Source organism: Erpetoichthys calabaricus, chromosome 8 (assembly GCF_900747795.2).
Source record: "Erpetoichthys calabaricus chromosome 8, fErpCal1.3, whole genome shotgun sequence".
Classification (NCBI taxonomy): domain Eukaryota; kingdom Metazoa; phylum Chordata; class Cladistia; order Polypteriformes; family Polypteridae; genus Erpetoichthys; species Erpetoichthys calabaricus.
Genome location: NC_041401.2, coordinates 57,217,686 through 57,231,813, shown reverse-complemented (window position 1 = coordinate 57,231,813; position 14,128 = coordinate 57,217,686). Strand labels below are relative to the sequence as shown.

The 14,128-nt window shown below is 38.3% G+C and overlaps 1 protein-coding gene across 2 annotated transcripts in view; it reads right to left on the bottom strand.

Annotated features, from left to right (window-relative positions):
- parp14rs3 (poly(ADP-ribose) polymerase family member 14-related sequence 3) overlaps positions 1-14,128 on the bottom strand; it is a 72,209-nt gene that overhangs the window by 47,455 nt on the left and 10,626 nt on the right. For both annotated transcript variants that reach the window (XM_028806542.2, XM_028806543.2), the window contains exons 3-7: positions 12,204-12,243; positions 11,037-11,180; positions 6,337-6,585; positions 4,479-4,715; positions 247-2,333 (exon numbers count right to left, since the gene is read on the bottom strand). In XM_028806542.2, the coding sequence (XP_028662375.2) occupies positions 247-2,333; positions 4,479-4,715; positions 6,337-6,585; positions 11,037-11,180; positions 12,204-12,243 (2,757 nt within the window). The remainder of the gene's footprint in view (positions 1-246; positions 2,334-4,478; positions 4,716-6,336; positions 6,586-11,036; positions 11,181-12,203; positions 12,244-14,128) is intronic.

The window sequence follows — 14,128 nt, the reverse complement described above, 5'->3', positions numbered from 1 at the left end:
CCCACAAATCAGAAGTAACATTCAACGCCAACTGTTAACATATCTGTGAGCATTTATTTTTTTAAATCGTAAGCAATAAGCTGCAGGCCGGACTCTGACTCTTTGGATTTGTGTGCCATATTATTGCCGAGTTAGATGCTTAGCTAAATGCTACAAAACATAAAATGTCCGGAGCTATCTCATAATCTCCACACATCTGATGCCCCCGATCTACCTACTACTGTACACAGAAGATGACAGAATTACCACATCATGTATCATGCTGTTGAATTTTTCAATCGTCCCAACATCTGGATCAACTACAAAGATCTCCCTCAGGTTGTGGAAGGTGTTCTGCTGACTTTCACAATACTCCATAATTGCCTCTGTTAAGACTCTAGCGCTGCAGTCGAGCTGAAAGCCAAATTGTCCGCATCCGAGCACAGGCAGTGCAACTGAAGCACATTTCTCCTCTTCTGCAGTTTTCAAGCACTGCTGAACTAAAGAGTGCAGGTAGATTTCCTCTTTGCGTTTTCCCCTAAAGTCATAATTGCACTTTCCCCATATTGGAGTCACAGCAAAGAGAAGTTTTTGAAAAGGCAGCTTTCCTGGGTTAGATAGAATCACCGTGCCCGCTTCTATGACATTTTTGGTTTTGAGTAACTCCTCACATGCCTGCTTAATTTCATCTCCACTTGAAGTATGGAGATCCATAGCCAAAGGGTTGTCAAATGTCAAATTACCATTTAAAGGACACACCAAAGCATCAGCGTTTTGTTTCCTTATGTCACCTTGTATGATCTGAAAATGGAAAGAATTCCAGATTTGCGAACAAACAAGTGACATTTTGCTTGCATCTGTTGAACAAGTCACCCATAGCATGCAGCCTAGGTCTTTTGCCTGAGCCTGGAGGGAAACACGGTGCTTTTCAAGGACTTTTGATTCTCCTGCTTTGTCGTAGGTGTACGTTTCTGACACAATGCCATCAATGTGAGATTTAACTAGTGCCACAGCACTCTTCATGATGTTCGGAACGCCACTCACTTTAAGACATGGAAAGGTCACATTTCTGCTGAATAATATGCTGACATCCATAGCCATAATTTCTGGAATACTGGTGAGTTTTATGCAATTTTCTACAAATTCAACTGCACGTATATACTTTAGAGGAATGACCTCCGTGACAGGCCTTTTATTGTCAAGATAACCTCGCAGCTTCTTTGCAGCATCTGTGACATCATTTGAGAAGCCACCTAGCCTTATTTCTGGAGGACAGAATGTAATGCTAATCCTGCGTTCTGCAGTATTGGAGTCCATTTCTTTTTCAAGATCACTAAAAAACTCTTTCCAGTCCTCTTCCTCAGTCAGTTTCTCTTGATCAGAGGACAGCGTAATCACTTCACTTCTAAAAAGATCATTAATAAGATCAACTGCTTTCGGTAAGTCTTCCTGGACAGCCATGATTTTGACATCTTTGTCCAGGAGAACTGTAGCCTTAATGCTATTCTGAAAGAAATAGTTAAATTTGAATAATTCCAAATCAATTGATCTTAAAAAAGCCTCAGTATTAGGTGGGAAATCTAAGCTCTTAGTGCACAAAGCCGACTGGGTCATCTCAATGGCTTTTTTAGCTTTTTCAACTTTTGTTCGGTGTCCTTTAATAATTATCGCTAAAGCAATCTCGTCAATTTTGCTCTCAACCTCTCCAAGATGCTCATAGACGAAGTTTAATAAGAATGCAAGCTCGTCTGAGTTATTTAAAACAATCTTTTCCTCAATAGCATTTCTTTTCTCCTCAAACTCCTCTTGGACAGTTTTTATTACATTATTTATTGCATCTCTTCCATGAGCTAACTGATTTTCTTCCCCAACAACAACAACTTGGTTAGCAGACTGTTTACAGTAGATACTCAGATCAGAGAAGTTGAAAGCTAGGCACTTAGCTTGAACCTCTTCCCATATGTCTCGGTCAACTGTAAACTCCTGAGAAGGATATCTCTTCAGGAATGAGTGCACCATTGTGCTAACATCTTCTGTCCAGTTGTCAGCCACATTGTAAGCCAGCAGCGTATCCTGGTCAAAAGAGCTTTGTAGAATGATATTGCATTCATCCGGCAATTCATCAAAGATGACTTTGCAATAAATACGCTGTAGACTCTCCTCCAACTCTTCCCGGAGTTTCTTTTTGTGCAAGATATAATCCAAAAGAACAGGTTCCACTGGGATCTGTACATTAGGAAGGTTTGACAGATGTGTTTTTCCTGTTAATGGCTGCTGGAAAGACTCATAGTAGAGGTAGACCTGCAAAGAAGTGCCATGCAGTTCATGTGTTTGTCCAGCCACTCGCTGAGCAGCTAGAAAAGAAAACAAAAACATATTAGACGAGTCACGTATGGAAGTGCATTACTAATATTACAAAAATGATTATTTATCATCTGAACGTGGCACCTGTCATAGTGGGTGCTTTCATAACTTTTTTTTTTGTAAATAAATTAAAGCAATTGTAGACCAATTAGGAAGGGATTTTAACATCCATATTATTATGGAATGTATATGCAATGAAGATAGCATAGCTTTCAATGATAATGAAAAGAAAATCAATGAGATATCTAAATAAGTTATACATAGATAGCAAGAATTAGGGGTGAAAGAGTAAGAATGTGATGAAAATGAGCCTCTTGGAAAGACAGAAAAACTGGTGGAGAGAGTGGATAAACCAAAGATGAAGAACGAACAGCTAGGGGGCTCAAACACCTGCACAGACTGTTCAGAAGAATGACAATTAACTGCCAGAACACCTTGCCATTTTTGCATTGCCTGAGCTAGTTCATTTTATGAAGAATACAACTGTAAAGACAGCATAGAATGAATTCAGTGGAGTCATACATACTGAGCTCTTTTGCTATTGTCATGTTTTGGATGAGGTGTGACTGGGTTCTGTGGCAGTGTGTTAGTTTTTAATTAAAAACAGTGCACTCAGGCTCGGGATGGGCGCATGTGCATATGGTAGCATGAACAAGTGGCCCTGGGGTGTTGATTGGTGAAGCAAGATTTTACGAGCCAAAGCATGCAGCTCTGGGATGTGATATTTGTTACCCATGCCCACTAAAGCATAAAAGGAATGGGAGTGGGATAAAGGGAACAAAAAGGAAACCAAAATAAAAATGACAGAGGCATTGATCACTGGTGGGGAGAGGTACAAAAGGAGGAGAATGAGCTAGGAAATTTCCATCTTACTGGTTGTATTAAATTTAAAGGATAGAAGGTGTTACGACACTGTGCCATCCAAGGATGGGCATTGTGTCCAGCGAATAGTGGGTACCAGTAGAGGCTGCAGTTTGGGTCCACGGGTACCGAAGGAGGTGGCGGACTGTGGAGAAGCAGTGGGCTGTGTCTGAGGGGAATCACCAGGGTCCTGGCAAAGACAAAGGAAGAGAAAAAAAGGAATATATAGGGTTTACCTCTCCTGTATGGATTTGTAACTCATTTATTGGATTTTGTTTAAGTTCCACTTTTATCACTGTTTTTATTATTCATTGAAGACTTGAACAACACGTTTCTTTCATTTGGAACACTTGTTTGTTGTAATAAAAGCACCACACTTTGCACCGTACTATTGCTTGTTATGTGTCCTCATTATCCGTCTCATCCTCGGACATGACTATCGATGGTCATGGGTTAAAGGATGTGAGGACTTTATTTTATCAAAGTTTATTTGATCTGTTTTTACATATCAGTTAATATTTTAGCATCCATTTGTACATAGTGAAATATAAAAGCGGTCGAGGATGGGGACGATTCCCTGCTTGAAATATTTCAGTAAAATAGTGAATTGGGTAACGCAGATTTTTTTTCTTTGCTTCTTTGAACCTCAATTATGACATCGCTTTTAAAAAACAAACTTAGCATAACGCCATTAAACTTTTTGAGCCTATATAAAGTTTAATTAACAAGATGATAACAGGAGTATAGATTAGCTTTCCGTCACATTTAGTCTTCCTATTATTTTCAATAGTTTAATATTTTATAAAGTGTATGTACTGCACATTTCACTCATATTTTGCATTTTATTTCCTGTTTTTTCTTAGTTGGGACACTTTTAAAAGAGAGGAGTAAACTTCAATAAGGCTGTTTGGTTTTATAAAGATTTAACACAATAATACAAACAAAATGCATTTATTACATAACAAAGACAATACAAAAGACTGAAGCGAACCTAATTAAAAATCTGGTTAAACTGCTTTGCTTAATTTTACACATCGTTTTGTGCTTTTATTTTTAGGTTGTACAAGAGCTTCTAAAGCAGAATGATGTTCACTTAAAACACAATGTATGCCTTCTAATTGAATACAAATATACTCACTTTGTTTCAATCAAAATGAAACAGAATTTACTATTTTCTTCGTCTGCACCGCACTGCATACTTTGTCAAAATAAACAGCAGAAAGAATCATTAGAGAAAAGTCTGATGTGCAAAAAGTTCTTTATTGAATAATTACCGTGATGATCTTCAAACGTTATAATGACACCACCGGAATTGTGATGAGGAGCCGCTGTCTTTATTGCACCGCCCTTGCTTCTCTTAGTATCTGAAAAGTAGAGCTTCACCTCGTCCAACTGGATTTGGTCAACGTCTCCCAGAACCAATACAGAGTTGGAGTACTGAAGAGGAAAAACTGAGATCTCTTTGTTGAGGAATGTCTTCTTGGAACATTTCTTAATAAAGGCTTCTCGGTCTGAAATCCCAGAAAAGGAAAATGAATGAGTTGGTAATAATGGTCAGATGGTTTTCTCTTAGGCACTGTGCTGTGGTAGACAAATAGCCTGGACATGTCAGTTAAACAGCCATTGGTGGTGTGATCCTTAGCAAGTCACAATTTCTGACAACGACCTAAATCAAAGAACAGGTATCTTCTTATTAAGGTAATAGAGCTAATAATATGACTTGAATCCTTTCATTTGACCTTTCACAGTGCGTGTATGTGTGTAGCCCATTGCGACTCCTTCAACAGCGCTGTGTTTGAAATAGTAAGACATGGAGAGCGCTCACTCAGAATCTGCAGATGAGCAGTGCACCTCAAGAAACGAACTTAAAAGTCAGTCAAAAATAAAAATGCAACCAATTACATTTACTCTGAGACATACAACGCAGCACTGTGTTCAGAATCAAGCGGCACCCAAAATAATTTTCACTATCAAAATAATGGTGCGGTTTTCATTAATACCAAAGAAGAATCGTTTCGTCAGTCCTTGGGCAAACTTATATTGCGCCGGATGTGAAAAATAAATTCCTTATATAAAATTGCTCAAGTCCAGACACAAAACTAGAATAATAAATATAGGGTCCTCTGCGATCACTTTCTTATCCCAACTGTCACAGACTATACAGGGAGTGGTTAAATACACACACTTTCATATTAATATTTAACAAACTTTTGATTTAAATAGTTTTAACTCCTGTATAAGCCCTAGTTTATGTTAACCTCAATTTGACTTCTTTTTGAACAATAAATGAATATACAATATTTGTGGTATTTCAATAACCAAAAGAAAGAATTAAACTTCATGATAGAATGTCATTACAATTTGACGTACAGTGTATGGAAATTATTTTTTTTATAAAGTTTTAGTTACATAAAGGGAATGAATTGAATTTGTACTTCAATATAAAATAATAATAATTCTTCACATTTATATAGCACTTTTCTCACTACTCAAAACAATTTACAAGTGAGTGGGGAGCCACTTCAACCATCACTAATGTGAAGCATCCACCTCAATGATGTGACGGCAGCCATTTTTGCACCTGTCCTCTCACCACACATTAGCCGTTAGGTGGTGAGTTGGTGAGACAGATAGCCAGTTAGAAGCAGGGTTTGATTAGGAGGCCAAAATGACTAGGCCATGGTGGACAATTTACCCGGTTCATTAGGGTACACCCTACTCTTTATGAAGGATGCCCAGGGATCTTTTATGACCATAGAGTGTCAGGACCTTAGTTTTATATCTCACCCATAGGTTGGTGCCATTTTTACATGTCTGCACTGGGGCATTGAGACCCACATTCTGATCACAGTCTAGGCAGGCCTCACCAACACCTCATTCAACAGTAATCCAAGCTTTTTCTGGTTGGCCTCCCATCCAAGTGCTGTACAAGCCCAAATATGTTTAGCTTCAGGTGGATAACTTCTTCTGAAGTGCATGTGGTGTGCAACTGCAACGCTAGAGCAGTTTTAATTAAAACCAAAGAAGAATTGTATCATCTCAACCTGTCAAGTCAGCCACAAGGCAAGCTTATGGGCCGGATATGAAAAATAATTCCTTACATACACGAGTTAGAAATCGCTTTTGACTTACCGATATCCTCTTTAAATGTTACTATTAATTTCTGTCCTTTATCCACAATGTCAAAGCAGAGGTCTGCACCATGACTGCAGCTTTTGAGGTAGACTTCAATATGGCTGATCTTGCAGTCCAAACTAAATCCTGTCACAGTGAACCTTCTGGGGTCACATTTTTCTCGGTGTGCTTTATTATTGAGCAGCTCAACAAACACATTTATTTCTCCAATTTTGTGCGCTTTGTAAGAAAGGATCTTCTCCCGATCTAGTAGGAAACAGAAGATGGTAAATTGTTGTCACTGAACTGAGCTGGTGTTACATTTAAAGAGTCCCCCAGTTAAATGTGAGCATTACCTTATGCACATTATTACAAGGTGCTATACACGATAAATAGGAGTGAAATTCAAAGTGAATATTAAAATTGTGAGGTCATTCAATACATGGCAAATAACAAGAAAACAATTTTTGAAGAGCCTACTGAAGTAAAGATAAACTGTGAACACACAGGAGTGCAGGGAGAGTATAAGATGATTAATACAGTTGAAACAAAGTTACAGTTATAGCCAAATAAATTGAAAAAGGGAAATGGCGCAATACTTAAGTTTCGCCATTATTACAAAGATAACAGGCAAATATATTATTTAGATGCAGTCACAACATTTTATTATTACACTGTACTGTACTGCAAATAAAGTTCCTAATTGCAGATAAGTAATATTCAAAACATGGTATTGCATTTATTGTTTAAACCTTAATTTTTAAACCTACTGAAAGGTTCAAAGCTACAGTCACCCCATCATCTAACATTAGCTTTGAGAGGCACAAAAATAATTACGATGACACTGATTTGGAAAGCAAGGAGGTTGTGAATTGAAAGAATCAGGATTAAAAAGATCTAAAGCAGAAGGTAGCCTGGCACTATCTAGCTGTCAGATGTCCTACTGGGTTGCAAGCATACATTTGTGAAGACAGGAAGAAATGAAGATGTACTGGCTTGATTAACTTTAGAAAGAAAATCCTGATCCAATTCATCTTCTATCCTTTACACTGTGCACCTGCTACTACCAACTACTGCTGTTGTTGTAGGAACCTGTCCCGGTCCAGAGTGGAAGGCACGTTAAGTCTCAGAGGTCACTATTGATTGAGTCAGCGAATGATACTCATCTGTCCAACCTTCCTTAATTAAGTCTCAGGGAACATGGAAGATGTTTATCATTGGATCATTCCTAAAAAAAAAAATCCATCCAATATTTGACATCCTTCAAACATTTACATATCAAATGTAATTTTTTGGCAACCCATTTCTTCTATTATATGCAACTCTGATATTTTGGTAAAAGTCACTTGCCTGGTTTCCATATTTTTCCTTTAATATTGGTAGCAGAAGCCGTACTGACTTGCAAGACTGAATATATATATATATATATATATATATATATATATATATATATATATATATATATATATAGGATGAAGGCCACTATCTAAATCAAGTGGACTGCATGGTAAACTGGTGTAATAAAAACTTTCTCACTCTGAATGTAAAAAAGACCAAAGAAATGAAATTTGATTTTAAGAGACAGAAATCTGTATGCTGACCCATTGTTATTTTGGGCAAGGAGGTAGAAAAACTGAATGAATATAAATACATAGGAACTAATTTAGATAACAATCTTAACTGGAATGCAAATACAAAAAAAAAATATTCTCTAAATGCAATCAGCGTTAATTTCTCCTCCTCATGTTGTCCTTTAATCGCAGTATGATTCAGTCTGTTATCACTTTCAGTTTCATTGCCTGGTTTAGTGGTCTATATAAACCAAAATTTAATAAAGCTCCAGCAGAATAATAAGCATGCAGCTAATGTTATTGGGACTGATGTAAATGATCTGGCAAGTGTGTGTAAGACGACAATGCCAAAGAAACTACAAATAATCTCAACTGACGAAAGACATCCATTACATGTAGAACTTAACTTCAGTAAATCAGGTAGAACAGTCGCTTTGGAAATTCACACAAATCGCTCCAGAAATTCCTTTCTTCCTAGCACCATATGACTTTTTAATAAGGAATATTTGAAAAAATGATTAAGGTTTGATATGTATCCTGTAACAATTATTGAGTAACTATGCATAATCAAACTGCCTTACTGTAACCTGTCTTGTCTCTATTTGTTTTCTTTCATTTCCTTCTGTCTTCTTATTAGATGCAACTGAGAAGGCAAATTTTATGTTTTCTTGTGTAAGCATGACTAAATAAAGCAACCTTGAAGAGTATATCTACACTTTCCCACACTCTTTTTGAAAAAGTTCCTCTTTAGATAACTTCAGGCAGTGCTGGATAAGAGACATTTCAATCTAAATTTAAGATAAACAATACAAACAGAATCTGTGCTGGTATCTAGAAGGTTGATGGTTCAAATCCTGTAACTGCCAGATGGGATCCTACTCTGTTGGGCCCTTGAGCTAGGTCCATAACCTGAAAGTTGCTCCAGGGTTGCTGTACAATGGCCAACCCTGTGCTTTGACCCCTGAAAGTCATGCGAAAAGACAATGTCCCCTCAGGAATTTATTAATAAAGTATATCAAAAAGAAAAAAATAAGACATTGACAAATTGTAGGTGCCAGATATGAAGGACAGGCATCATGGCCGGGATAAAGTAAGGATTCATAACCAGCCAGAAGGCCATAATGGAAGGACCAGGTAAAAAGGCATGCCAGGAGCAGCTCATTTCCCTCAAATGATAGGTGGCAGGGCTAAACCTGAACAGGACACCCAGAGGGTGGCATAGGAGTTGGAGTCTGGAAATATGGCACTGTCAGGGACCACCAGAGGACTGCCCTGGTTTCTGCATGACCTGGAAGTACTCCAGATGACCTGGATAGGAGACCAGAAGCAGTTCTTGACCTTAAAAGAAAGCCTGCCACTGTACTTAAATTGAGTCTGAGTCAGGAGGTAGTAGGCAAGAATTGTGTGCTGGTGTAATTTTGCTGGTGGTCTTATGAAAAATGTGTTTTTGTCCAATAAAATCCTTTATTTGAATTGGGAATTGTGTTGGGAATTGCTAGTTTGGGGCTCAGTGGTGCCCCCTTGTGGTTACACACAGAATATTCTTCATCAACCTGTGCAAGGCATGGTGTAGATCAGCTAAAGGTTGTACATTACACTCATTTATCGTGACTTCAGTGATCTAAAATGTACCCTGGCCAAGACCAGACCCTAATTATGAACAAAGCCATTAGGCATCTACCTCACTCAGCCGCATGTTGTGGGACTGCTCCACACTCAGACCGTAATAGGGAAAAATCTTTTGCTCATCTGTCAAACAATATTCCAGCCCTTATTATTTCTTATCCACTTATAGCAGTGTGTGGATCATTACAATGAGCGTGCCACAATACCCCATATGGTAAAATAGATTTGTAAAAAAACTACTTAAGAAGAGGAACATTGCATTGTGTTGTATTTCCGAGGTGGCACGGACAGATTGCCTATCTAGCTTTGTGAAGAGGATTACTTGTATTCTGTTTTGTGCATTGTATTTACCCCATTTTTGACAGCAACGGCCAACCAAACTGGAAGGGGTCTCTCTCTGAACTGCCCTTCCCAAGATTTGGGAATTTTGTCTTCTTAGACAAGGGGGTTTTCAACAAAAAGAACCTGTTAAAAGTCCATTGAGGTATTCCTTGTGTGGATTTTGGGCTTAACAAGAAATAAATTGTTTTTGTTGAAAAAATATATGGCATTAATAACGGATTAAGATCTCATGGCTAGTCACAGATGTCTGAAAGGGTGGAGAACACGACTCACCCATCTATGGGGTTAAATAGTTTTTTTTCAGTGTAACATCCCTGGTACGTCCTGGTGGGATACTCACTCACATTGGGCAACTTTAGAATGGACGGTCTTATCTTTGTACTGGAATGAAGACAAAGTCCAGGTGGGGAAACACGTGTAAACACAGGGGAAACTCCTAGCAGTAGTCATTCTGACTGGGAACTGAACTGAAGTGTAAGGGCGGTGAGGTGGAAACTCGTCCAAGATCTATCCATCCATCCATCCATCCTCTTCCGCTTATCCGAGGTCGGGTCGCGGGGGCAGCAGCTTGAGCAGAGATGCCCAGACTTCCCTCTCCCCGGCCACTTCTTCTAGCTCTTCCAGGAGAATCCCAAGGCGTTCCCAGGCCAGCCGAGAGACATAGTTTCTCCAGCGTGTCCTGGGTCTTCCCCGGGGCCTCCTCACGATTAGACGTGCCCGGAACACCTCACCCGGGAGGCGTCCAGGAGGCATCCTGATCAGATACCCGAGCCACCTCATCTGACTCCTCTCGATGCGGAGGAGCAATGGCTCTACTCTGAGCCCCTCCCGGATGACTGAGCTTCTCACCCTATCTTTAAGGTATTTGTCTGGGCGTCCAAGATCTCCCTGAGCAAAATGCGCATGCACAATACTTTGGGGAATTCCATAAGAAAGTTATTTGCATTCATGCATCACGTGCATAACCACCTTGACTTATTTCTACTCCTATTTCCTGGTTTATACGCCAAATTGATAAAAACAGAAAACTATGTCAGCCACCAAAGTAAATTTATAAGAGATCAAAAGATAAATGTTATATTACAAAACAGCTTCTAAGTTATGAAACATGCACAGAAAGTATTATAGTAACATCAAAAACGGAGTGACGTTAAAGTATTGACTATTTAGCATTCTCACCATCCTGGCTGGCACATTTGAGTATCCATTTGTTTGTATCCTCTTTTTGAATATCAAGCTCTTCACAGAACTGTTCAAAGTGCAGCTTGAGGATTTCATCATTAATTGATTCAGAATCGGTGTGGCACAGCAACAACAGCGAATCTGAAGGAGAAATTTCAGATCAGTTCTATTCCTAACATAACTGGATATTAAATAAGCAATCCAGCTAACCATTTACTCAGATTCAAGGCTGTGTATTTCAGGACCCCACAAAAGAAGCCCCATGAATCTAAAATCAAACAATAGCAAACTTAGGTTCAATGAAGAAGATGACTGCTGGCGTGGAAATGCCACACCAAGTGATCCCATGTGCACAACTGACTCGGGGTCCATGTGAGGTGACACGTTAACTTTCTTGTAATAGTTTTTAGTTTTATAATTTATGGTTTGTATTGATTAATTTTCTTTGAATTCTGAGTAAACTTGAGTTTTGTTTTTCTCTTTCTGTGTAAAGTGACTTCAGCTTAACATATTCATATTCTACCATTTACTTATATTAATAATATTTAGGAACATTAACTACATACATTAATTTATATCTTGAACGTGTATATGTAGACTTCATTGGCATTATTCCCTGGGAGTTGGCATTGTAACTATTCTACATTCACAAATAGGCCCAGCACTCAGAGATTGTAAATGGAACTCCATCCGCCATTGTGTCATCTGATAATCTAGTTCAGGGTCACAGTGCTACTCCCAAGGTGGGAATCAGAGAGCCCATCCAATGCAAAGTGCACTTATGCACGGAGTCTCAATTTACATTCACCAGATCACCTAAAGTGCTATAAAAATAAAATGTTTTAATAATAATGATAATATTAACCTGCATGTCTATGAGATGTGTGAGGAAAGCCTGCGATAACATGGGGGAACCTGCTAACTCCATGGAGGATTTGCACTGCGGAACTGTGATGCACAGTTACTAATCATTGTATCTCAGTGCAGACCCTTGCAAACAACATCAAAATTGCAATAAATGTTACATATTTTCAACCAAGAAAATACCAAAAGAAAATCTGAATATAACAAAACAGAAACTACTGTACTTCACAAGATAAATGTAATAAATCTATCTAATATTTTATCTCTTGGACTAGGAAATATTTATTCTTTCCACAGTACCTTCTCTGATGTCAACAGCGTTATCCATATCACTGCTCTCCTGTGAAATTAAAAAAAAGATTTAATCAATTAGGTTTAAAAATTGCACGCTATCTAGAAAGTAAAAACTTAAAAAAGACATTTTATCTAATCAACAATATTCACTTTATATAATATGATTATAATCTTTAAGAACACTTTTACACTTAGTATGTAACTTACACTATTTTAGTTATAAGGTTAGGGTGTCACTCGTGTGTGCATCGGGGACAGCTCAAGTGTTTGGGTGATGGTAATTTCCTGCCAGAACACAGGATGGCGCTATTTACTAACACCTTGTCCCTCTGTCAACTGGAAGATTGGTAGCTTTACCACCTTTGACGTCACTTCCAGTGTCCATCCACCTGGTCCCACATCTTCCTGCCGGAAGTCCTTATTACCAGAATATCCGCATCTTGAGTCAGGCACTCCTCAAACTCTTTTTCTTTTTAACGTGTTCATAACTTTTGTTTTGTTTTCAATTATATGGGGTTTGCCTGCGAATGCCCCAACTCTTTATTGATTGTTTTTGCTTTTTCTTACAGTGGTCTTCTATTATTTTTTTTTCCTCTTTATTATATGTATTTTCTGATTGTGCCACATCCAGTGCACAGGGAGTAGGAACACCAAGTTTAAATGGACACTCACACCTACTTGGTCTATGACAATTGCGAGTAAACCTAAATCTCTTATATTTAAGATGACTGAGAAAACACTATTTCCAAAAAAATAGTCCACAAAGTGAATAGGCCAAAAATCTAATTCACTTCTCTGGAGCTATAAGACAAAAGCCTTAACCACTCTGTTTTTTCCCCCCAAAGTGTTACAAGATAATTATTGTTCATGTTTTGTTCTGCTCTGTCCAGCACAGAGTTTGGGGAGTTGGCCGCTATCCCTGTAACATCTGGTAAAAGGAATTCAGGAACCACTTCTGGATGGGATGCTAATCCACTGCAGGGATAAACAAATTCTTATATTATGACCTCCATTCAATCGCATGCCTTTACACAAGCAACTGTATTACTGTATGTGGATGTTTTAATTATTATTTATTTATTTTTTTAATTGTATTGATTTTATGGTAATCATTCCAGAGAATTCAGAGTGCACTTTTATTCAAATTAATTCTGAGACCAGAGATCTTTTGAAATTCTGTAAGTGCTGTTAAGACTCCAGGCACAGTATTTTGTGGGTCTGATATATACAAAACCATAGCATCTGCATATAGAGAAAATTTCTGTTCAAGTCTTTCTCTGATAATCCCCTATATCTGATAAGCATTTCGACAGTGAACTGCCAGTGGTTCAATGGCGATTGCAAATAGCAGTGGTGACAAGGGGCATCCTTGTCTGGTACCACGTTCTAGTTTAAAGTAGTCTGAGCAAGTGTTGTTAATACAAACTGAAGCTTCTGGATTGGTATACAGTATTTTGATCCATGCACAAATATTCAGGCCAAACCCAAATTTCTCTTATGTAGTGAAAAGGTAGTTTCATTCAATCATATCAAATGCTTTATCTGCATCCAACGATAATATCATCTCCGGGGTGTTTGACTTTGCAGGTGAATATATCACATTAAACAGGCGTCGGAGATTGGAAGCTAAGTGACGACCTTTAATAAATCCAGTTTGATCTTGTGATATTACCGAAGGCAGCACTTTCTCCATCCTTCTAGATAGAACTTTGGAGAGTATCTTAACTTCATTATTCAGAAGTTAAATTGGTCTGTATGATGCACATTGTAATAAATCCTTGTTTTGTTTAGGAAAGACGGTGATTAATGCTTGGCAAAAAGTTTGAGGTAGAATTTGATTGTCTCTAGCTTCTGTAAATGTTGCTAATAAGAGGGGAGCTAGCTGAGTGGAGAATTTCTTATAAAATTTGACAGGGTAGCCATCAGGGCCT